At 43.7% G+C, this 25,872-nt stretch overlaps 1 protein-coding gene across 1 annotated transcript in view; it reads left to right on the top strand.

Annotated features, from left to right (window-relative positions):
- Positions 1-3,011: 3,011 nt before the first annotated feature.
- The window catches only part of fbn1 (fibrillin 1), a 124,989-nt gene continuing 102,128 nt past the window's right edge, over positions 3,012-25,872 (top strand). Inside the window, exons 1-6 of the mRNA XM_063004693.1 lie at positions 3,012-3,188; positions 5,044-5,249; positions 10,259-10,341; positions 14,916-15,014; positions 16,078-16,173; positions 16,956-17,051. Of these exons, the coding sequence (XP_062860763.1) occupies positions 5,110-5,249; positions 10,259-10,341; positions 14,916-15,014; positions 16,078-16,173; positions 16,956-17,051 (514 nt within the window). The 5' untranslated portion in view covers positions 3,012-3,188; positions 5,044-5,109. The remainder of the gene's footprint in view (positions 3,189-5,043; positions 5,250-10,258; positions 10,342-14,915; positions 15,015-16,077; positions 16,174-16,955; positions 17,052-25,872) is intronic.

The following is a 25,872-nucleotide window of genomic DNA, read 5'->3' on the forward strand; positions in this document are numbered from 1 at the left end:
TGCACCTGTCCAGGGATGATCTGTGGTTCCATGAACCTTCTACTTGTAGATCATGGGACCAGTTGTTTTGGCATCATCAATGCCTCATTTGAAGGGTTTCTTCAGACCACTGCACAACCTTCCACTAATAAAGTTAAATCACTTCAGCCCAGTACCACTGGTATGCATGGGTTCAAATCCCCAGCTGTGCTATCGATCTGTCAGGCATCTACATGCAGACATGATTGGCTATATTTGTTGGAGAGGGGTTGGTGGGTGGATGGCCGAGCTTTCCACTCCACTCACTGAAACCAAAAAGCAAAAGATCAGTCAGGCTTCACCTTATTTCTTATATGCGTATTAGTGCATGAATGGGATACACCAAGAGAACGGTGAAGACCCTACTGCTTGAACCTTACAATGTGAGTCTTTTATGCTGTGCAGGGGCGTTTGGATGGAACTGCACCAACCAATTGTTTTCGTGCACCATGCCAGTTGTTGGTTGCACCACACCTACGTTGGTCGACGAGGGCAGCATGCACAGTTCTCGTTGACATGAGTGGTGCAGCGGTAAAATACTGTAGCCCTTGACATCTGGGGATCCAGGGTTTGAATCTCAGCGCTGCTATCAGTCGGTCAGGAGTCTGGATGGTCAATGTCTGAGAAGGAAGGGGGTGGCCGAAACAGCCTAGCCATTGGAAGGTGGACTGGTCAGTGCAGGTCCCAAGCCAGGATAGAAAAATTAGGGTTGTGCCAGGAAGGGGATCCAGTGGACAGATCTGCTGCTCATGCTGTTGCCTCACACAGCCAATAGGGGTCGCTGATGCACTGGCTTGGAGGTTATACCCCAAGCAGCCTTTCCGTGTCGGGTTTGAATCCATGAGTCTAGAGGTGGAAGACTGCTGCACCACTCTGGTGCCTAGATACTGAAGAGTTGATGCCCAGGTTGGGTGGCAGCATATTCACCCAACACAGTGATCTTTTTGTATCTGGAACTCCACTCAGACCGAATCTTGGTCTCGGTCCTCCTCCGGTCTCTGGATGTCCTGGTTACTAACCATCATCACTGAGGTTTTGGGTTTTGGGTCCTGATTGTGTATCCGTGGACTCTGGGTTCTGTTGGACACGGCCGTCTCTCTCTGCGCTATTTTAAACTCAGCTTTCGGTTTCCTAACCGCCGATATGATTCCCGTTCTGGCCGAGGCACCAGTTGTGGTGATCCAGCGAAACCAGACCGAGCCGCGCTCTCTGATGAGCTGTGGTCTTCATGACAAACGGCTGAAACAGATCTTTTAAAATGGCGTAATAAAGACGCTCGTTTTCTCTGATGGACGGCGGTTTGGGAAACGGCCGGCCGGCGTAGGGACACTGTGTTTATGCAGTGCCTGAGATCGCTAAAAACAGATCGTTTAAATAAACATCCAGAAATGAGCCTCGGCTATGACGCAATGCTGTTAGAAACTATCAGGGCTGATCTACAGAAAAAGAAATGTGGAGAGTAAAAACACTCGTTATGGTCGAGATCTTCAAGGCCGTGTGGGTTGTTATGGAATTGGAGTCTCTCAGCCGCCTCCACTCTTCTGGGAAGCTTCAGGCTGTAAGAGTTCCGGTTCATCCTAAGCTGTTGGATGAGATTTAGGGCTTTATGTAGGTGGTAGATAATGTTCAGCGATTAGCACTCTGGGCTCTGTAAAGCAGCTACTTTTGGACCCTTGAGCAAAGCACTTAATAGCATTAGCTTAGCTTAGACTGCTGTGCCACTAGACTGTCCAGCATTATTATTATTATTATTATTATTATTATTAATAATTATTATTAATTATTATTATTGTTATTGTTGTTATTATCATAGTCATTATTATTATTATTTTTATTATTATTATTATTATCTTAATTATTATTATTATCATTATTATCATTATTATTATTATTATTATTATTATTTAAATCTTAATTATTGCATCACTATTATTATTATTATCATTATTATCTTACTTATAATAATAATTATTATTATCTTAATTATTATAATAATAATAATTATTTTTGTTATAATTGCATTACTATTATTACCATTATTATTACTATTGTAATTATTATAATTTTTTGCTATTATTATTATAATTTTTTATTGTTATTATCATTATCATGTATTATTATAATTATTGTTGTTTTTGTTTTGTTAGTTATTATAATAATTATTATTATTACTATTGTTTTTATCATTTAATGTTATTATTATTTTTTGCTATTATTATTATTATTTATAATTTTTTGACATTATTATAATATTTATGGTAATATATTAATAATAATAATTTATAATAATAATTATTGATATTGTTTTTATAATTTATTATTAATTAAATTGATATTATTATTTTTATAATTTATTATTATTAATATTTTTATTATTGATATATAATGATTCATTTCTTAATATTATTAGCATTTATTACTGTTATTAGCATTATTAGCATTACCTTTATTAATATTATCATCATTTATTATTATTGATATTTTGATAATGCTGATTATTAATATTATCATTATTATTTATTTATTGATATTATTATGATTATTATTTATTGTTGTATTATCATTGTTATATTATTATTATATTATTATTATTATTATTATTATATTATTATTATTATTATTATTATTATTATTATTATTATTATTATATTAGATGTTGTGTTTGAACTGAATCGGCTCCTTACAGTTCAAACAAACTGAATAAGCACGCGGACTGATTCAAAGAATCGATTCCTTCATTCGACTCTTAATGCTTCATTTGAGCAGGAATTCGTCTCAGCGACTGAGTGGGAATCAAACTAAAACCAGACGTGTTTTTTTTTTTATGTGGGCTTAAAGAAATAGTGAATGAAAAGCGAAGGGAGTCCATGCAGGGTTATTTGGGAGGAGGAGGAGGAGGAGGAGGAGGAGGAGAATAACAGAAGGAGGGATGGAAGAGAAAGTTTAGCAGAGAGAGAGAAACTCAAAACAATCTTCATCCTGAAGCAGGAACATCTCAGCCTGGTGTCCTCACTCCACTGCTGCTGGAATGATTGGATCTGTGTAGAACCCTAGCTGAGGACCCTGACCACGTCCCTCCTGGGTTGTTTTTCCTTCCTCCAGCAGTGTTTGGGATCATTTTTTCCACTGGACAGGAGGAAGAGTGCTGCTGCTGGTGCTGCTGCAGGGAGGTACTGTAACTCCAGCCCCTTCCAGCTGTTTTCCTCCCTGTCGCTCTCGCTTCAGTCCTGTTTTATTCTTCTGGGTTTGGTTCTGTTCAGTAAAATACCCACAGAATCAGCAGAATCAGCACTTCTGGATGAGACGAGCAAAGTTTCTGTGTTTTACATCTGTCTGCACTGCATGTTCAAATCCAGCTGCAGTTATTGTGCTGATTTTGGCTGATCTGAGCTTCTGCATTCCTGCATTTTCCTCTCCTCTAATATCAGCACTGCAACACTTTTATACTAATATTATTATATTTATAAATGTTTTATCTGTATTTATGTTGTATTTATAGTAATAAAATGCTTTTATATAAAGTTATGCATAACATTAAAACCACCTCCTGGTTTCTACACTCACTGTCCATTTTATCAGCTACACTTACCATGTAGAAGCACTTTGTAGTTCTACAATTACTGACTGTAGTCCATCTGTTTCTCTACATGCTTTGTTACCCCCTTTCATGCTGTTCTTCAATAGTCAGGACCCCCACAGGACCACCACAGAGCAGGTATTATTTAGGTGGTGGATGATTCTCAGCACTGCAGTGACACTGACATGGTGGTGGTGTGTTATTGTGTGTTGTGCTGGTATGAGAGGATCAGACACAGCAGCGCTGCTGGAGTTTTTAAATACTGTGTCCACTCACTGTCCACTCTATTAGACGCTCCTACCTAATCGGTCCACCTTGTAGATGTAAAGTCAGAGACGATCGCTCATCTATTGCTGCTGTTTGAGTCGCTCATCTTCTAGACCTTCATCAGTGGTCACAGGACGCTGCCCACGGGGCGCTGTTGGCTGGATATTTTTGGTTGGTGGACTATTCTCAGTCCAGCAGTGACAGTGAGGTGTTTAAAAACTCCAGCAGCGCTGCTGTGTCTGATCCACTCATACCAGCACAACACACACTAACACACCACCACCATGTCAGTGTATATAAAGGACAAATTATTAACCCTAACCCCAACCTTACTTCTAACCCCTAACTACTATCCCCAACCCAAACCCCTAACTCTACTTCTAATCCCTAACCCCTAACTCTACTGCTAACCCCTAACCCTAAACCCTAATGTCTAACCCTAAAACCTAACCCCTGACTCCTACCTCCTATCCCCAACACTACCTCTAACCCCTAATCATTAAAATTTTTGGCATTTAGCGGACTCTTATATCCAAAGCAACTTACAATTATAACTGAACACAATTTTGAGCAATTGAGGGTTAAGGGCCTTGCTCAGGGGCCCAACAGTGGCAACTTGACTGTGGTGGGGCTTGAACTGGTCCAGTACCTTAACCACTGAGCTATCACTGCTCCTAACCCTACTTCTAACCCCTAACCCTAAAACCTAACCCCTAACATGGGACAGTGGAAGCCTAGTGGGTAGATCTTTGGGCTATCAATCGAAAGGTTGAGAGTTCAAATCCCGGCTCTACCGTTCAGCAGTCTGAGTTCATGTGCACATTGGAGGTCTTCTTCAAGGACTTTCCTGTATTTGGCTGCATTCATCCGTCCCTCATTCTGAAAGCACATGATGCTACCACCACTGTGTTTCACTGCACGAATGGTACAGGTACTGTTACATGCTTTGACTCAACACTGGCTTCTGTCTCAGCGCTCTGATATAAAGATCTGATTTTTGGAGGATGCAGGGATGGTTGTCCATCCAACAGGTTCTCCCATCTCTGCACAGGACTTCTGGAGCTGTTTTAGAGTCACCGTTGGGTTCCTTCTTACCTCCCTGACCCTTGTTGGGCTATCAAACCTAGAGCAAGGCCCTTAACCCTCTCTGCTCCTAACCCTAAGCCTATATTTCCCCACAGATCTGATCCGGATCGTCCCCGAGCTGCCTTTCCTTACCTTTGATAGAGCCTCATCGGAGGAGCAGGATGCTGTGGCTGAGGGTGTTGCTCCTGGGATCCGTGTCGGTTTCTGTGGTGTTCGGGGTGCCTGATGATGCCAAACCCGAGCAGAGGGGAGTCAGCAGGACCAAACGCAGAGGGAACATGGCACAGCTTGTCCTCAAGGGGTAACAAGCCCTGCACCATTTACTGTAATGTACTGTAGTGCTAAATGGGAGCAAATTCCCACAGACACGCCTCATGGTTAGATGTCTACATACTGTATTTTTGGTCATAAAAGGTAGATTGGTTGTGTGTTTATGGTTGGTGAAGCACGGCAAGGCATGTAGGCATGGAACGGTTTTGCATTGCCCTAATTTAGATATACCCAACTCCCCCGTGCACTCTGGCGACATCTGCTGGTTGCACAACACCCTGGTTTGCCAAGACCGACTGGTAACGTCAGTCATTACTGACAGGCACTGTGTTGGTTACACATCAATTAGCGTACAATCTACACCATATGGTAGTCCAAAAGTATTTGGACACCAGACCATGAGCCTACTGGATCTCTATCTACAGTGGTGTTCAAAAAAATAGCAGTCCAACACCATTAACCTGATAAATCACTGTTTTTAGTAGAAGTGATATTTCTACATAGCAAATAATTTACTTAAAAGTGTAGTAGAGTAACGAAAACAAAACAAACCCAACAATTAGGACGTGCATGCTGCTCATTCTGAGTAATCGAAGCATTGATTGAAAGGGGCTTGTTCAAAATAATAGCAGTGAGGAGTTCAGATGGTGAAATCATTCATTCTGCAGAAGAACGGGTGTCAATTTTGGCCCTTATTTAAGGTAGGAGGGGGGCAAATGTTGCACAGGTTGGTCATAGCTCATTTCCTTCTGAAATACTGGGTAAAATGGGTTGTTCCAGACATTGTTCTGATGAACAGCGTACTTTGATTAAAAAGTTGATTGTAGAGAGAAAAACATACAGAGAAGTGCAGCAAATTATCGGCTGCTCAGCTAAAATGATCTCAAATGTCTTGAAGTGAAAACCAACACCTGAAAGACGCAGAAGGAAGCGTGGAACTACTGTTCAAATGGATGGAAGAATAGCCAAAATGGCAAATACTCAGCCAGTGATCACCTCCTGAAAGATCAAGGAACATCTGAAGTTACCAGTGAGTACAGAAGATGATTAAATGAAGCCAATTTACCAGCAAGAACTCCTGCAAAGTCCCGTTGTTAAGATAAAGACGTCCTGAATGGGTTCACATTTCCCAAGGAACACATTGACTGGTTCAAAGAGAAATGGCTCAACATTTTGTGGACTGGTGAAAGCAAAATTGTTCTTTTTGGGTCTAGTGGCTGTAGACAGTATGTCAGACGACCCCCAATCACTGAATTCAAGCGACAGTACACTGTGAAGACAGTAAAGCACGGTGGTACAAAATGATGATATGGGGATGTTTATCATACCGTGGTGTTACACCTATTTATCACATACGAGGGATCATGGATCAGATTAAATACAGTGTATCACAAAAGTGAGTACACCCCTCACATTTCTGCAAATATTTCATTATATCTTTTCATGGGACAACACTATAGACATGAAACTTGGATATAACTTAGAGTAGTCAGTGTACAACTTGTATAGCAGTGTAGATTTACTGTCTTCTGAAAATAACTCAACACACAGCCATTAATGTCTAAATAGCTGGCAACATAAGTGAGTACACCCCACAGTGAACATGTCCAAATTGTGCCCAAATGTGTCGTTGTCCCTCCCTGGTGTCATGTGTCAAGGTCCCAGGTGTAAATGGGGAGCAGGGCTGTTAAATTTGGTGTTTTGGGTACAATTCTCTCATACTGGCCACTGGATATTCAACATGGCACCTCATGGCAAAGAACTCTCTGAGGATGTGAGAAATAGAATTGTTGCTCTCCACAAAGATGGCCTGGGCTATAAGAAGATTGCTAACACCCTGAAACTGAGCTACAGCATGGTGGCCAAGGTCATACAGCGGTTTTCCAGGACAGGTTCCACTCGGAACAGGCTTCGCCAGGGTCGACCAAAGAAGTTGAGTCCACGTGTTCGGTGTCATATCCAGAGGTTGGCTTTAAAAAATAGACACATGAGTGCTGCCAGCATTGCTGCAGAGGTTGAAGACGTGGGAGGTCAGCCTGTCAGTGCTCAGACCATACGCCGCACACTGCATCAACTCGGTCTGCATGGTCGTCATCCCAGAAGGAAGCTGACGCACAAGAAAGCCCGCAAACAGTTTGCTGAAGACAAGCAGTCCAAGAACATGGATTACTGGAATGCCCTGTGGTCTGACGAGACCAAGATAAACTTGTTTGGCTCAGATGGTGTCCAGCATGTGTGGCGGCGCCCTGGTGAGAAGTACCGAGACAACTGTATCTTGCCTACAGTCAAGCATGGTGGTGGTAGCATCATGGTCTTGGGCTGCATGAGTGTTGCTGGCACTGGGGAGCTGCAGTTCATTGAGGGAAACATGAATTCCAACATGTACTGTGACATTCTGAAACAGAGCATGATCCCCTCCCTTCGAAAACTGGGCCTCATGGCAGTTTTCCAACAGGATAACGACCCCAAACACAACCTCCAAGATGACAACTGCCTTGCTGAGGAAGCTGAAGGTAAAGGTGATGGACTAAACCCAATTGAGCACCTGTGGCGCATCCTCAAGTGGAAGGTGGAGGAGTTCAAGGTGTCTAACATCCACCAGCTCCGTGATGTCATCATGGAGGAGTGGAAGAGGATTCCAGTAGCAACCTGTGCAGCTCTGGTGAATTCCATGCCCAGGAGGGTTAAGGCAGTGCTGGATAATAATGGTGGTCACACAAAATATTGACACTTTGGGCACAATTTGGACATGTTCACTGTGGGGTGTACTCACTTATGTTGCCAGCTATTTAGACATTAATGGCTGTGTGTTGAGTTATTTTCAGAAGACAGTAAATCTACACTGCTATACAAGTTGTACACTGACTACTCTAAGTTATATCCAAGTTTTATTTCTATAGTGTTGTCCCATGAAAAGATATAATAAAATATTTGCAGAAATGTGAGGGGTGTACTCACTTTTGTGATACACTGTATATCAGAATACTTGAGGAGATCATGTTGCCCTATTTTAAAGAAGAAATGTCCTTAAAATGGATGTTTCAACATGACAATGACTAGGAATGCACCGATCCGATATTAAGATCGGATGTCGGTCCCGATATTACCAAAATGAGATAGATCGGGTATCGGATAATTAGGCCGATCCATGGGGCCGATACACTGCCTCAGTAGAGAGGATTCTAATAAGTCAATATTATTCGAACGTGCTACTTAGACAGTGCTTCCATCGGGTTTCGCGTTTAGCATTTAGCATCTTGCCATTAAAACCAATGAATTGAGGTAGCACAGCACGCTAACGTCAATATAACATCTCCCTTCATGTACCGATAACGGTTACATATCCTGACAAGCCCGAACTTGCAAATAAAAACACTCGGTACAAGTTTATACAAGTTAAAAATCTAGTAATATTTACAAGTAATATTTTATTTACGTTTGATAATAACTTCATTCGTTTGTCCGCACCGTCAGCCATGTTTATCTTTCTGTGAGAGAAAGAGAGAAGATTTTGAACAGCCTCCTCCTCGGGAGCGCACACAGGATGACGTAAAATGCGTCTATGTAGAGAGAGAGCTAGCTTTTCCAACACACCCTTTATGTTGAATTGCACTAGATGTTTGCTTGTTTACGGTGTTTGATTACTGATTGTATTGTACCAAGGTATTCGTTTATTCTCAGGTTCCTCTTCCGCTGCTAGATTTTGAGTTACTGTTTACACTACATATTTAAAAAATAAGATTGATTACTGTTTGTGTACCTACTTCAGAAACTGTTGATACAGCTGATACATTTAATTTATTTTAAAATATTTTAAGAAGTTTGCCTTTTTTATTTTGAATTTGAATGCTGTGCCAAGGTCCTGCACAATTGTTTATTATTTTATTGACAAATAAATAGCAGTTCAGTACATTTATATCTGTGTTAATTATATTTTGTTTTGCAAACTTAGTAATGTTTAAGTCGATCCTGATGCCTTAAGTCTTTCCCACATGATAAAGTATACGGTTTATTAATTCAACAATGGTATCGGATCGGTATCGGGTATCGACTGATATGCGAAGTATATGTATCGTATCGGTATCGGAACTGAAAAAGTTGGATCGGTGCATCCCTAACAATGACCCAAAACATCTTGGTTACAGACAAACAAGATTGAGGTAATAGAGTGACCAGCCCAATCCCCTGACTTCAATCCCAGAGAGAACTTGTGGGCTGACATTTTTTTTAAAGCAAAACCCAAAATTGCAGAAGAACTGTGGAATGTCGTCTAATCATCCTGGACTGGAATACCTGTTCAGAGGTGCCAGAAGTTGATCGACTCCATGCAACACAGATCTCGGAAACAATCGTTATGCCACTAAATATTAGTAAAGAGAAACCTCAAACATTTTTAGTTTATAGATAAATTTTTTGAGTTTTTAAAGAAAATTGCTGCACTGCTATTTTTTTTGAACAGCCTAATTTTTCTTAACTTTCTGTAAAGGATGAACACAAACTGGCTAAATGTTGTTAATGTTTTGATTTAGAATTGAAAGTGGAGTAATTTCAGTGCATTTGCATTTATGGAAATAAAAGTTATTAATATGATTTTGTACTTTATTCACTTTTTTAAAATCACCGCTATTTTTTTGAACACCACTGTATTTCCTCGGGTCCTCCCTTTAGGGGTCGCCGGCGGATCGTGATCCGCACTACAATGCACTGGTTTATGCATTCTAGCGGCTAGGTACCTATAGGACAATTCAGTGTCTCCAATTAGCCTGACTGCATGTTTTTGGACTGTTGGAGGAAACCGGAGCACCCAGAGGAAACAGTGCTACCCACTTTGCCACCATGCTGCGCCATGAGCTTACTGGACAACCCACTCTAAAACCATGGGCATTCATCTTGATTTTTTGACTTGACCTGGCTTACAGTCATCTTTCCAATTCATCCCCAAGGTGTTGGGGTGAAGTTCAGGGCTCGGTGTCTTTAGGAACACAGCTATGCTGAAACGTGATCGCTTCTTATGCTATTTTATTATTTTTTAATCTGCAGCCCCAATGTGTGTGGATCACGTCAGCAGACCTACTGCTGCCCTGGATGGAAAACACTCACCGGTGGAAACCAGTGCATCGTTCGTAAGTGTCGACATTTTATACACATTTTATACAGTAATTCCTTGTCGGGGGTCCAAGCAGGACCTGGAGAACCGAATTCATGCTCTTGTGTCTTGACTTATGCAGTGGTCTTCCCAAATCGTTAACCAGACAGCAACAGCTTCTAAAATCCTCAGCAGTACTAAGAGAACGGACCACCAATCACCCCAACCAGTGGTCCGAGGAGGGACGAGCCACAAACCCCAGACTGGTCATTGGTTGGCCAAGACTCTTTGCTCCCAGAGAGCATAAAGGATGAAGATCTACTGTGGATCCTTCTGTGTACAGGGCTGCCAGTCGGTAGGGTTACTGTGCCATCCTGTTTCCTCTTGATCACATTTTAGCGGTTTTAACAGAGTTGGTCTTGATCTGGTGGTTCTCCATCCACACCTTGTCTGACCTGGTTGTGTGGCCAGAGTTGAGGAACGTTGTCAGAGCAGCGAGGGTTGCTCGTAGGCAGACGTGGTCACTGGTGAGACTCGATTGTAGCGCTGTAGCCCATACAGTGTTGTTTTGGCTGTTGAACCAGTCTGAGTTCATGTGCACTTCCTCAAGGACTTTCCTGGATTTGGCTGCATTCATCCGTCCCTCACTCTGAGAAGCAGCTCCCTTGCATGATGCTACCACCACCGTGTTTCACTGTACGGATGGTACAGGTACTGTTACCCTTACATGCCATGACCCTAACTCTGCCATAAAGAGCTGATTTATGGAGGATGCAGGGATGGTTGTCTGTCCAACAGGTTCTCCCATCTCTGCACAGGACCATTTGGAGCTGTTTTAGAGTCACCGTTGGGTTCCTTCTTACCTCCCTGACCAAGACCTTTGTTGCCCAGAGGCCCAATTCCAGCTGTAGAGGCTGATCTTCCAACTGTAGAAAAGTTCAAGGCTATGCCAAGCTCCTGCCATACAGTGGGGTCAAAAAGTATTTAGTCAGCCACTGATTGTGCAGGTTCTCCTACTTAGAAAGATGAGAGAGGTCTGTAATTTTCATCATAGGTACACTTCAACTATGAGAGACAAAATGAGAAAAAAAAATCCAGGAAATCACATTGTAGGATTTTTAAAGAATTTATTCGTAAATTATGGTGGAAAATAAGTATTTGGTCACCCACAAACAAGCAAGATTTCTGGCTCTCACAGACCTGTAACTTCTTCTTTAAGAAGCTCTTCTGTCCTCCACTCGTTACCTGTATTAATGGCACCTGTTTGACCTCGTTATCTGTATAAAAGACACCTGTCCACAGCCTCAAACAGTCAACCATGGCCAAGACCAAAGAGCTGTCAAAGGACACCAGGAAGAAAATTGTAGACCTGCACCAGGCTGGGAAGAGTGAATCTACAATAGGCAAGCAGGTTGGTGTGAATAAATCAACTGTGGGAGCAATTGTAGGAAAATGGAAGACATACAAGACCATTGATAATCTCCCACGATCTGGAGCCCCACGCAAGATCTCATCCCGTGGGGTGAAAATGATCATGAGAACGGTGAGCAAAAATCCCAGAACTACACGGAGGGACCTGATGAATGACCTGCAGAGAGCTGGGACCAAAGTAACAAAGGCTACCATCAGTAACACACTACGCCGAAAGGGACTCAAATCCTGCAGTGCCAGGCGTGTCCCCCTGCTTAAGCCAGTACATGTCCAGGCCCGTCTGAAGTTTGCCAGAGAGCTTATGGATGATCCAGAAGAGGATTGGGAGAATATCATGTGGTCAGATGAAACCAAAATGGAACTTTTTGGTAAAAACTCAACTCGTCGTGTTTGGAGGAAGAAGAATGCTGAGTTGCATCCCAAGAACACCATACCTACTGTGAAGCATGGGGGTGGAAACATCATGCTTTGGAGCTGTTTTTCTGCAAAGGGGACAGGACGACTGATCCGTGTTAAGGGAAGAATGAACGGGGCCATGTATCGTGAAATTTTAAGCCAAAACCTCCTTTCATCAGTGAGATCATTGAAGATGGAACGTGGCTGGGTCTTCCAGCATGACAATGGTCCCAAACACACCGCTCGGGCAATGAAGGAGTGGCTCCGTAAAAAGCATTTCAAGGTCCTGGAGTGGCCTAGCCAGTCTCCAGACCTCAACCCCATAGAAAATTTGTGCAGTCCGTGTTGCCCAGCGACAGCCCCAAAACATCACTGCTCTAGAGGAGATCTGCATGGAGGAATGGGCCAAAATAGCAGCTACAGTGTGTGCAAACCTGGTGAAGACTTACAGGAAACGTTTCACCTCTGTCATTGCCAACAAAGGTCATGTTACAAAGTATTGAGTTGAACTTTTGTTATTGACCAAATACTTATTTTCCACCATAATTTACAAATAAATTCTTTAAAAATCCTACAATGTGATTTCCTGGATTTTTTTTTCTCATTTTGTCTCTCATAGTTGAAGTGTAGCTATGATGAAAATTACAGACCTCTCTCATCTTTCTAAGTAGGAGAACCTGCACAATCAGTGGCTGACTAAATACTTTTTGACCCCACTGTACATATCTGCTTTATGGAGGATGCAGGGATGGTTGTCTGTCCAACATGTTCTTCCATCTCCACACAGGACCATTTGGAGCTCTTTTAGTTTGACCGTTGGGTTCCTTCTTACCTCCCTGACCAAGACCTTTGTTGCCCAGAGGCTGATCTTCCAACTGTAGAAAGTTTCAAGGCTGTGCCAAGCTCCTGTCATTCAAAATTGTTGGTGCCACCCTGGTCTCAGATCTCTCAAAGTCTTAGATATTGGTTTATGTTCCTGTCTTGATCTCTTACCTTGATGGTGGAGATCCATAGATGCATCTCTGGACTTCTTGGCTTGAATTCTGTCCCTACAGTGTGGGACAGGCCAATCTACACTTTATGGCCAAAAGTATTTGGACGCCTGACCAGGAGCTTGTTGGACGTGCCGTTTTAAAAACTAACTCTATTAAGATAGAGCGACCTGTGTGTGATCTTTTCAGCTTCAACAACAGCCGCTCTTCTGAGAAGTGTGTCCACATATGGGAATCTGTGCCCCTTAAGTCTAAAGATAGCAGGCCCATGACCTGAGGAGGTGCCGGACTCTCGGCTGATGGACTTTCACCTCTGTGGCGCTTTCACATTATGGGGATGTTGTTTCCTCCAGCTCTGATCAGAGCGCCGGGTTCCTCAGGAAGGTGCTGCTGGGTCTCCAGTCCAGATTGTACGTTGGCTGCCAGCCGGATTTTTTTTTATATTGTTTTACAACTGAAAGTGAGGAAGTTCAGGGTCGTGACCTGAAAACAGAATGTCACAGCCGCCCGAACCCTGACCCACCCCACGCATCTACTCCAGGTCAGAATCCCCAGTGTTAAACCCTCACCTCAGACCGTTAAACCATGGACACCAGACACTTGCTGTTTGTTTGTCTTTGTGAAGTGGCTGTGAACACAGTTTAACATTCCAGAATGAAGCTGGGGGACAAAAGGAGGTCCTGTGACCACACCACGCTTTGTATCTGCCATCCTGTCCAAGATTTGGTCGGCTAGCTACGCCAAAGATTCACTTAACCAAAAATCTGCCTCCTAAATGATTCTGAGTCGTCGCTACGTTTCTTGAATATTTTTAATAACGCATTTAATCAGTGGCAAACACCTCGACGTTTTCGTCAACTGATTATTGATATAAGGAGCTGCATTTTCATAGGTCGACATAATCGAGCGGCTGTCCAGTCAGCGTTGAACAAATGTGAACTGTCCGGCGATGTGTGAACAGTTTTGACCAGGATTGGCCACGAATCTCAGTAAAATGAACACATTTTCTCCTTTTTCTCCAGATTTTGTCGTAGCCAGTTCCTCTTCCTCTGCTGGAGACCTCGCAGTGTTGGCTCAGCAGTAAGTGTACTGGACTAGTAATTTTAAGGTTGCCAGTTCAAGCCCTACCAACTCTGTTCATGTTCTCATCTCTTTGTCCTTTCGTACATTTGGAGGTCATCTTTCTCCAGGCTTTTCCTCGATTTCCTTGGTTGGACGCTCGGCCAACTCTAATTACATACAATCACGGTCCACAACTGTTTCAAAACACAATCCAGGAGTCAGTCGGACTTTATCGACAGAGGAACACCAGGACGTGAGAAACCCAAGAACTTCCAATGTTTTTGTGAGCTGTAAGGTTCTTCACCCACAGGTCACAGTTTGAACGTTCATGCTTCTAAACATCTGACCCACCCAGCGTAATAACATTAGAACCTGAGAATGTTCTAGTTTCAGAACCTATTTTAAAATCTTTGGGAATATTCAGGAACATCAGAACTTTTAGATTTTATTTTTTAACTTTTCTCTTCAAAACATGACTGAGAACCACAGACGAAAACCGAATTTCAGTGCCCAGCCTGGTATATACAAATGCTGTCATCTTCTGACTGAACGGGCATTTCAAGTGTCGTGAGAAGCTTCTCCGAAATGGTCACACAGAAGTCACTCTGTTTTAATACCGTTTGTTTTTGGAACAGAACGTCCAACCAGCTCACGGTCAGGCGTCCAAATACTTTTGGCTCTTGTTTTAAACTGAAGCCAGGCTGATGTTTTCTCTCTCTGCTGCATCCAGCGATTTGCCGAAGTCCATGTGGAGATGGATTTTGTTCCAGACCCAACATGTGTACCTGCCCGAGCGGACAGATCGCTTCGTCCTGCGGCTCCGTATCAGGTGTGTACTGAGGTGTGTGTGTGTGTGTGTGTGTTGCACATATTTGGAAGGAGTGTCTCGCTTCATTGTCGGGGTGTTTGTCAGATCTAGATTGGATTTGCGTCTAATCCCAATTCTTACCTCATTTCCAGTCCATTACCTCATCTCATCTGGGTTGGAGTGAGTTCAGGGCCCAGTTTAACCAGTCTCTAACCCTAGACCCTTTCTAATCTGTACCTGTTCTACTGCTGTGACACACCTGAGGAATGTTGGCGTGTGGGGTACGTAGGTAAATTTAGAAAGTGTTCAGACCCCCTTGGTTTCGAAAGGCCGACGATTACGATTCGTCCCTACAAGCTTCGCACATCTGGATTTAGGCAGTTTATCCTATTTTTCATGACTTATGTGATCTGCCGTATTTAGACCTTCTGTATACAGATGTTTAATAGGGTTAAGAGCCACGTACGACTCACGGACCTTAAGCGAGTTGCCCCGAAGTCCTTCCAGTGTTGTGTTGGCTGTATGCTTCGGGTCACTGGCATGATGACAGGTGTAGGGTCTGAATATTTTAAGTTAAAAATTGTAGTTTTTTATGTAAAAGTGTAGGGGTATGATTAGGGGTATCAAACTCAGATGTGCTATCGACCTGGCCTGTTGGGTAACATGCATGATTGATCACGTCTGAGGAATGGAGGTCGACAAGGTTCCTGGCTAGCGTGTCAATCCATGTGCCATTCAGCTCTCTTGCCACTGCGCTACCTTGTGATTTGATGCTTCAGCGCTTGGTTTTTACCGCTTGCTGCTGCGCAAACTTGTGATGTGCCGCTTTAACGCTCGGTTTTTACCACTTGCCGCTGCACTACCTTGTGATTTGATGCTTTAACGCTCGGTTTTTACCGCTTGCCGCTGCGCTGTCTTGTGATTTGATGCTTCAACGCTCGGTTTTTACCGCTTGCCGCTGCGCTACCTTGTGATTTGATGCTTTAACGCTCGATCTTACCTAACCACTTCACCTCAAATGTAGAAACATGCACGTATGTGACCCTAAATTGTCATCTGACCCCTTTGTTCGTATCTTTTACAGGTCAACACTGCACCATCCGCTGTATGAACGGAGGAACATGCGCCGAGGACAGCTGCATGTGTCAGACAGGCTACACTGGAGCTCACTGTGGCCAGCGTAAGGAACATCCGCACTACACACATAAAAACTAAACCAAAAAATCGGTCCGATATCTGTATACACAGCTTAAAAAATTACATTCAGCATCTCTACAAGTATATACACCGATCAGTCATAACATTACAACCACCTCCTTGTTTCTCAGTGATTAAGGTACTGGACTAGTAAACAGAAGGTTCCCGGTTCAAGCCCTGCCACCACCAAGTTGCCACTGTTGGGTCCCTAAACAAGACCTTTAACCCTCAATTGCTCATTGTGTAAGTCGCTTTGGATAAAAGCGTCTGCTAAATGCTGAAAATGTAAATGTATATGGTAAGTGGAGCTGATAAAATGGACAGTGAGTGTAGAAACAAGGAGGTGGTTTTAATGTTATGCCTGATGGGTGTAAGTCGATCCGTTCTGTTGTCACAGACACACTGTGTACATCAAGGAAAAGTAAAAATAAATCAAACCAGTCGAGGAGCAAAAACAGCATCTTCAGTAGCACCGCAAACATAACGAATCAAAAAAGGTTTTATTCACCATGTCATAAACGTTCAGAGTAAGAAAAAGACCCTCAGAACTGGACCGTAGATGACTGGAATAAGCTTCTCTATCTTCTCTAATGAGTCCAGTTCTCAGCTGGGCCCAATGTCTGGTCACTGTGAAATGTGGTGGAGGGTTGGTGATGATGAAGGTGCTTCAGCTAAACTCTAATCAGGCAGGTTTGTCTTTATAAAGAACACATGAATTAAGTTTGATAATTGTGTGTGTGTGTGTGTGTGTGTGTGTGTGTGTAGCGATCTGTGAGTCCGGGTGTCTGAACGGAGGGAGGTGTGTCACACCGAACCGCTGTGTCTGCACGTACGGATTCACTGGTGCTCAGTGTGAACGAGGTAAGACCGAACGCTGCTTACATCACACGATTACATCACAAATGCACATTGTTACCATGGTGATGGGGTGTTGATGTACTTTGTTTTTTATGGTGCTGTGGTGCAGATGTTCCTTGTTACTATGGTGATGTGGTGTGGTGCTAAAGTACTTTGTTACCATGGTGATTGGGTGCTGATGTACATTATTACCATGGTGATGGGGTGCTGATGTAAATTGTTACCATGGTGATGGGGTGCTGATGTACTTTATTATCATGGTGATGGGGTGCTGATGTAAATTGTTACCATGGTGATGGGGTGCTGATGTACTTTATTATCATGGTGATGGGGTGCTGATGTAAATTGTTACCATGGTGATGGGATGCTGATGTACTTTATTATCATGGTGATGGGGTGCTGATGTAAATTGTTACCATGGTGATGGGGTGTTGATGTAAATTGTTACCATGGTGATGGGGTGCTGATGTAAATTGTTACCATGGTGATGGGGTGCTGATGTACTTTGTTTTTTATGGTGCTGTGGTGTGGTGCTGAATTACTTTGTTACCATGGTGATAGGGTGCTGATGTAAATTGTAACCATGGTGATGGGGTGATGATGTACTTTATTATCATGGTGATGGGGTGCTGATGTAAATTGTAACCATGGTGATGGGGTGATGATGTACTTTATTACCATGGTGATGGGGTGCTGATGTAAATTGTAACCATGGTGATGGGGTATTGATGTACTTTATTACCATGGTGATGGGGTGCTGATGTAAATTGTAACCATGGTGATGGGGTATTGATGTACTTTATTACCATGGTGATGGGGTGCTGATGTAAATTGTAACCATGGTGATGGGGTATTGATGTACTTTATTACCATTGTGATGTGGTGTGGTACTGAAGTATTTTGTCACCATGGTGATGCAGTGCTGATGTATATTGTTACTATGGTGCTGCAGTGCTGATGTATTTTGTTTCCATGGTGATGTGGTGTGGTGGAGAAGTACTTTGTCACCATAGTGATGTGGTGCTGATGTACTTTGTTACCATGGTGATGTGGTGTGGTGCTGAAGTACTTTGTCACGATGGTGATGGGGTGCTGATGTTCTTTGTTTCTATGATGCTGTGGTGCTGATGTACATTGTTACTTTGTTACCATGGTGATGTGGTGTGGTGCTGATCTGTATTGTTACCATGGTGATGTGGTGCTGAAGTATTTTTGTGTCATCCCGGAGAAAACCAAGAAGCTGTTTGGGAAAACCATGTTTCAGAAGAGCAGAGGTTCCGTGAGATGTTCTGAGATGTTGTAAGGTGTGTGTGTGTGCGTGTGTGCGCGTGTGCGTGTACGTGTGTGTGTGCGTGTGCGCGTGTGTGTGTGTGTGTGTGTGACAGACACAATACTCACTCATTTATTGTGTTTTTCCAGACTGTTTTTTTCTGTGTTTGGACCAGTATCTCCATACACACTGGATTTAATACAGATGTGCTGTACCCCGGTGTGTGTGTGTGAGTGTGAGTGTGAGTGTGAGTGTGAGTGTGAGTGTGAGTGTGAGTGTGTGTGTGTGTGTGAGTGTGTGTGTGAGTGTGTGTGTGAGCGTGTGTGTGAGCGTGTGTGTGTATGAGCGTGAGATACACTGCTGTGTTTGTTTGGTCCATGTGCTTCTCATTACGATACATATTTACATAGAAACAAACCACGTCTGTTTTCACCAGCCCAGGAGGTTCAGTTTCACTCTCGGCATCCAAACCCAGTTCTGGAGGAGGTTCAGGAGGAACGTTTAGGAGCTCTCAGGGGGGTTCTTTTGGGGTGGAACCTCAGGGGTGTGTTTCATAAGGAGGGACAGTCAGGAGATTGTGTAGGCTCCCTCATGGGCCTGGACGTTTGGGTGGGTGTCCATCACATCCCACAGATGCTCGATCAGATTGAGGCCACCACCTTCTACTCTTCATGTTCCTCAAACCATTAAGGAACCATTTTTGCAGTGTAGCAGTGGGAGCAGAGAAACAGGCCGTTAAGGAACACTGGTACCATGAAGAGATGCACTTGGTCTTCATCAATGTTTAGGTAGGTGCAACAAGTCATAGAAACGTCAACATGACTGCCAGGACCAAGGTTCTCCAGCAGAACATCGCTCAGAGCATCACACTGCCACTGCAGGCTTCTTCTTTCCTTAGTGCATCCTGGTGCAGCTCATCTCCAGGCAAGCCACTCCCACACCCACCCCTGGCCAAGAAGCAGTGTGGAAAGACCATGTTTCAGAAAAGCAGAGGTTCTGGAGTGTTTCAGTTGTTATGAGTTCTGGGATGTTAAGATGATTTCTGAGACGTAAAATATTGTGGAGATGAGTTGTGAGATGTGGAGAGAAGCTCTGAGATGTTGTGGAGATGATTTTTGAGATGTGAGAATTTTTGAAATATGAGATGTTATGGAGATGAGTTCTGAGATGTTCTGAGTTCTGAGATGTTGTGAGATATGTTCTGAGATGTTGTAGAGAAGATTTCTGATAAGTAGTGGAGAGAAGTTCTGAGATGTGAGATGAGTAATGAGATGTTGTGAAGATGTGGGGATGAGTTCTGAGATGTGAGATGTGAGATAAGTTCTAAGACGTTCTGAGATGAGTTTTGAGATGTTGTGGAGATGAGTTCTGAGATGTGGAGATGGGTTCTGAGAGGTGAGATGTGGAGATGAGTTCTGAGATGTTAGATTGTGGAGATGAGTTCTGAGATGTTAGATGTTCTGAGATGTGGATAAGAGTACTGAGAGGTGAGATGTGGAGATGAGTTCTGAGATGTTAGATTGTGGAGATGAGTTCTGAGATGTTAGATGTTCTGAGATGTGGATAAGAGTACTGAGATGTTCTGTGATGAGTTCTGAGATGTTGTGGAGATGTGGAGATGAGTTCTGAGATGTTAGATTGTGGAGATGAGTTCTGAGATGTTAGATGTTCTGATATGTTGTGGAGAGGGGTACTGAGATGTTCTGTGATGAGTTCTGAGATGTTGTGGAGATGTGGAGATGAGTTCTGAGATGTTAGATTGTGGAGATGAGTTCTGAGATGTTAGATGTTCTGAGATGTGGATAAGAGTACTGAGAGGTGAGATGTGGAGATGAGTTCTGAGATGTTAGATTGTGGAGATGAGTTCTGAGATGTTAGATGTTCTGAGATGTGGATAAGAGTACTGAGATGTTCTGTGATGAGTTCTGAGATGTTGTGGAGATGTGGAGATGAGTTCTGAGATGTTAGATGTTCTGAGATGTGGATAAGAGTACTGAGATGTTCTGTGATGAGTTCTGAGATGTTGTGGAGATGTGGAGATGAGTTCTGAGATGTTAGATGTTCTGATATGTTGTGGAGAGTGAGATGTGTGCTGGCCTGCCTGCAGTCCTTCTCGACCCTTGATGGGTTCATGCAGCTTTCAGAGGCCACCAAAGCACACAGGTGAATCGAGTATATCCAAATCGAAAAATGAAACTAGCTGTAAGGTGGGTTTGGTGCTGCCTGGACATGACGGGTCAATCCACCTTCCGCATGGTGTTGGGAGGTGGAATACAAGTGAAGCACCACACGAACACAACACGGAACACCATACCAGACTCCTCATGGACAGTCATGAGAACCAAGGGTCAACAAAACAGAACAGTGTGTGTGAGTGTGTGTGTGTGAGTGTGTGTGTGTGTGTGTGTGTGTGTGTGTGTGTGTGTGTGTTAGTGTGTGTGTTTAGTGTGTGTGTGTGTGTGTGTGTGTGTGTGTGTGTGTGTGTGTGTGTGAGAGTGTGTGAGAGTGTGTGAGTGTGTGTTTAGTGTGTGTGTGTGCGTGAGAGTGTGTGAGAGTGTGTGTTTAGTGTGTATGTGTGTGTGTGTGTGTGTGTGTGTTTAGTGTGTATGTGTGTGTGTGTGTGTGTGTGTTTAGTGTGTATGTGTGTGTGTGTGTGTGTGTGTGTGTGTGTGTGTGTTTAGTGTGTATGTGTGTGTGTGTGTGTGTGTGTGTGTTAACCTCCTTCCTGTCCAAGTCGAGAACGGACTTCCAGATCTTTTTGGCATGGTTCTCTCTCCCAAAGGGGAGCACTGTTGTTCCTCACAGTGTTTACAGCACACACACACACACACACACACACACACACACACACACACACACACACACACTCACACACACACACACACAGTTCTGGACCATGAAGCAATGGAAGAAGGTCATGTGGATGGTCGGGCATGTCTTAGAGCATCTCACATCTCAGAACTCATCTCCACATCTCCACATCTCCACAACCTCTCAGAACATCTCAGAACATCTCAGAACATCTCAGAACTCATCTCCACATCTCACCTCTCAGAACCCATCTCCACAACATCTCAGAACATCTAACATCTCAGAACTCATCTCCACATCTCCACAACATCTCAGTACTCATCTCCACAACATCTCAGAACTCATCTCCACATCTCACCTCTCAGTACTCATCTCCACAACATCACAGAACATTGACTGTGGACAGTGTCACATACACTACATTTTTTTCCACCAAAAGTATTGGGACACCCCGTCTAATTACTGAATTCATGTGTTTCAGCCACAACAGTCGCTAACAGGTGTATATAATAGGTCATGTAAAGGAAATCACATACTTCCAACTTCACAGCACCAGTTTAGGGAAGGTCCTTTTCCTGTCCCTGTGCCTGAGGAAAAGCATCCTGCACAGAGCCCTGAGCTCAGCCCCACTCAACAGCTCTGGGATGAACCGGAACACCGACTGAGGAACATCAGTGTCCAGCCTGATATATACAAATGCTGCCATCTTTAGACTGACCGGGCACAAATTCCCACACACAGACACACTCCAGAGTCTTTGAAATGAGACGTCCAGCCAGCTTGCGATCAGGCGTCCGAATACTTTTGCTCATGCAGTGTATGAATGGCAGAGCTGCTCATGTGGGCACAGAGAAGTCACCAGCTGTCGTATTGTAATGAGATATGATGAATTAGGCCACCTTATTAGGAGCTCTCGATGCCACCGAATGAATCATCCAAGGTGGCGTCTATATATTTTTGACCCAGCAGAGTTGGAACTTGACAAGAAGCTTTTGTTTTGGGACAGAGGAGAAGGTTGTGTGTTCCAGTCTCTCTGCTGGCTTTAGGAATGTAGACCATACAGAACCCTGGGTGGATCTCCGGTTCATCTCGTTTGCTGCTCTCCTCTGGATCAAGTCCAGGACCGAGTGACCCGAGTCACGCGGTGTGTTCAGACACTTCAGGAATCTGCTGTGTGTGTGTGTGTGTGTGTGTGTGTGTGTGTGTGTGTGTGTGTGTGTGTGTGTGTGTGTGTGTGTGTGTGTGTGTGTGTGTTATTCCCAGACGCCAGTTGTTGGGAGTTTCCCACAGCTGGATCCATAGAAAGAAATGTATGACATCACACTCACACACACATATACACACACACACACACACACACACACAATCTGACCCACCCTGTCCAGTTTTAACATTATAAACACACACACACACACACACACACACTTTCTAACAATCCCCTCTTAGCTAATACACTAAAAGCCCTGCAGATAAACAGTGATGGACTAATACTGGATCCACCCTCAACTTACACACACACACACACACACACACACACACACACAGCTGGTTTGTGTGTGTGTTTGCATGGTAAGATGGTGTGTGTGAGGGTGAGGGATCTATTAGATGTGGATCTGATGGTGTGTGTGAGGGTGAGGGATCTATTACATGTGGATCTGATGGTGCGTGTGAGGGTGAGGGATCTATTAGATGTGGATCTGATGGTGTGTGTGAGGGTGAGGGATCTATTAGATGTGGATCTGATGGTGCGTGTGAGGGTGAGGGATCTATTAGATGTGGATCTGATGGTGCGTGTGAGGGTGAGGGATTTGTTCGATGTGGATCTGATGGTGCGTGTGAGGGATCTATTAGATGTGGATCTGATGGTGTGTGTGTGAGGGTGAGGGATTTGTTCGATGTGGATCTGATGGTGCGTGTGAGGGATCTATTAGATGTGGATCTGATGGTGCATGTGAGGGTGAGGGATCTATTAGATGCGGATCTGATGGTGAATGTGAGGGTGAGGGATCTATTAGATGTGGATCTGATGGTGCGTGTGAGGGTAAGGGATCTATTAGATGTGGATCTGATGGTGTGTGTGAGGGATCTATTAGATGTGGATCTGATGGTGTGTGTGAGGGATCTATTAGATGTGGATCGGATGGTGTGTGTGAGGGATCTATTAGATGTGGATCTGATGGTGCGTGTGAGGGTGAGGGATCTATTAGATGTGGATCTGATGGTGTGTGTGAGGGTGAGGGATCTATAAGATGTGGATCTGATGGTGCGTGTGAGGGTGAGGGATCTATTAGATGTGGATCTGATGGTGCATGTGAGGGTGAGGGATCTATTAGATGTGGATCTGATGGTGCGTGTGAGGGTGAGGGATCTTTTAGATGTGAATCTGATGGTGTGTGTGAGGGTGAGTGATCTATAAGATGTGGATCTGATGGTGCGTGTGAGGGTGAGGGATCTATTAGATGTGGATCTGATGGTGCGTGTGAGGGTGAGGGATCTATTAGATGTGGATCTGATGGTGTATGTGAGGGTGAGGGATCTATTAGATGTGGATCTGATGGTGCGTGTGAGGGTGAGGGATCTATTAGATGTGAATCTGATGGTGTGTGTGAGGGTGAGGGATCTATTAGATGTGGATCTGATGGTGTGTGTGAGGGTGAGGGATCTATTAGATGTGGATCTGATGGTGTGTGTGAGGGTGAGGGATCTATTAGATGTGGATCTGATGGTGCGTGTGAGGGTGAGGGATCTATTAGATGTGGATCTGATGGTGTATGTGAGGGTGAGGGATCTATTAGATGTGGATCTGATGGTGCGTGTGAGGGTGAGGGATCTATTAGATGTGAATCTGATGGTGTGTGTGAGGGTGAGGGATCTATTAGATGTAGATCTGATGGTGTGTGTGAGGGTGAGGGATCTATTAGATGTGGATCTGATGGTGTGTGTGAGGGTGAGGGATCTATTAGATGTGGATCTGATGGTGCGTTAGAGGGTGAGGGATCTATTAGATGTGGATCTGATGGTGCGTTTGAGGGTGAGGGGATCTGTATGTGTGCTGTATAACTCTGTGCTGTATAGTTTGGCTAGCAGTTGAGACACAGAGGCGCATCAATCTCTCTCGATTGACGATCATTTGATGCGCTCCAGGTGGAAGTTCCGCTATACATTGCGGCTTCTCTTTGTCATCCTCGTCAGCTCTTTGTTTGCACACTCGCTTTTCTGTCCGGTTGGTTGTCAGCATTCTTTCGGTTTCTGGAACCCCCCCTGGTCTTGCAGAGTTTTGGGAGAGCTGATTGCCCCCGTGGTGGCTCCAGGTCCTTTTTCCACCTGTAAAACCACTTCATGTAGGAAGCATTCTCTTTTGAAGCTGCTCTATTAAAGCTGCTGCTCTATTAAAGTTCTGCTCTATTAAAGCTGCTGCTCTATTACAACTGCTGATTTATTAAAGTTCTGCTCTATTAAGGTTCTGTTCTATTTAAGTTTTGCTCTATTAAAGCTGCTATTTTATTAAAAGTTCTGCTTTATTAAAGCTGCTGCTCTATTTAAGTTGCTGCTCTATTTAAATTCTGCATTATTAAAGCTGATCCATTAAAGCTACTTATTTATTAAAACTACTACTCTTTTAAAGCTGCTCTATTAAAGCTACTGCTCTGTTGAAGCCGCTCTATTAAAGCTACAGGTCCTTTTTTACCCGTAAAACCACTTCATGTAGGAAGCAGGAGGTGCCGGTTGGTTAGCTTTTTAGTGGGTTCCACCTTGAAGCGTTCCAGTTCCGTTACGGCATACAGGTTTGTTACTTTCAATTCTAAACAAAGAAGCTGCTAATTAAGGCTCTCGAACCCGCTGCTCTCCGTCTATCTGCTTGTGATGAATTTGTTCTCTTGGTTGGGATCCAGGTTCAGCTGCAAAGTAAGGAACAGCGAGTGCCGATAGCGATCTGCTACACGTAGCGTAGCTCATTACAAAGGCATCCAGAGAGAGAAACAATGCTTTATTCTTCATTCCCAAAGACTCCACGCGCTAAACGTTCTGGAATTCCCAGACAGCCGTACAGAACCCGGCGAGATCCAGAGCGGGATAACTCCGGGCGTGCTGAGTCACCTTCTCGTTCCAGTCGAGTTGTTTATACAGTCGGAGTTAAATCGAGCCGGCTCATTTATCTTCTGTAAGTTCTACCAGATGAATCTAGTCTGAATCTAGTCTGAATCTAGTCGACTTTGTTATCTCCTCTAAATCCAGACGCTGATCTTACTTGAGTCTGCATCTTCTCCAAGTCGAGCTTATCTGGTCTTAAGTCTTAAGTTAGCTCAGGTCTTCATCCTGGTGTTCCTAGACTTTATCACATCGTAAGTCAAGACCTGGTAGAGTCGAGATCTTCTCCTGATGACGTTCCCATATTGCAGGATAATAACGGCCGTTCTCACTCAAGTGCTTAGGAACATCAGGATGAAGTTGAGCTGCTTTTATGTTCCATCCCAGTGGTTCCCGAACTTTGTCCCACAGTGGCTCCTCCCCTTTATAGATATGAAAATCTTTATAGTCGAATTATTACAAGTGACCTGCATTATCTAAGCAATCATTGCTAGCATTGAGTAGCTTTGCTACCCCCCAGGCAAAATTGACTCTGCTAGTGGCCTAGGGGGCGTGGTTCCCACTTTGGGAACCACTGTTCTATCCAATCATCATATTTAAAATTGACCAAGCTCTACAGGGGGTTCTTAGGTTTAAATTCTTTATCAAACTGAT

The sequence above is a fragment of the Trichomycterus rosablanca genome, chromosome 11 (genome assembly GCF_030014385.1).
Source record: "Trichomycterus rosablanca isolate fTriRos1 chromosome 11, fTriRos1.hap1, whole genome shotgun sequence".
In the NCBI taxonomy this organism is placed as follows: Eukaryota; Metazoa; Chordata; class Actinopteri; order Siluriformes; family Trichomycteridae; genus Trichomycterus; species Trichomycterus rosablanca.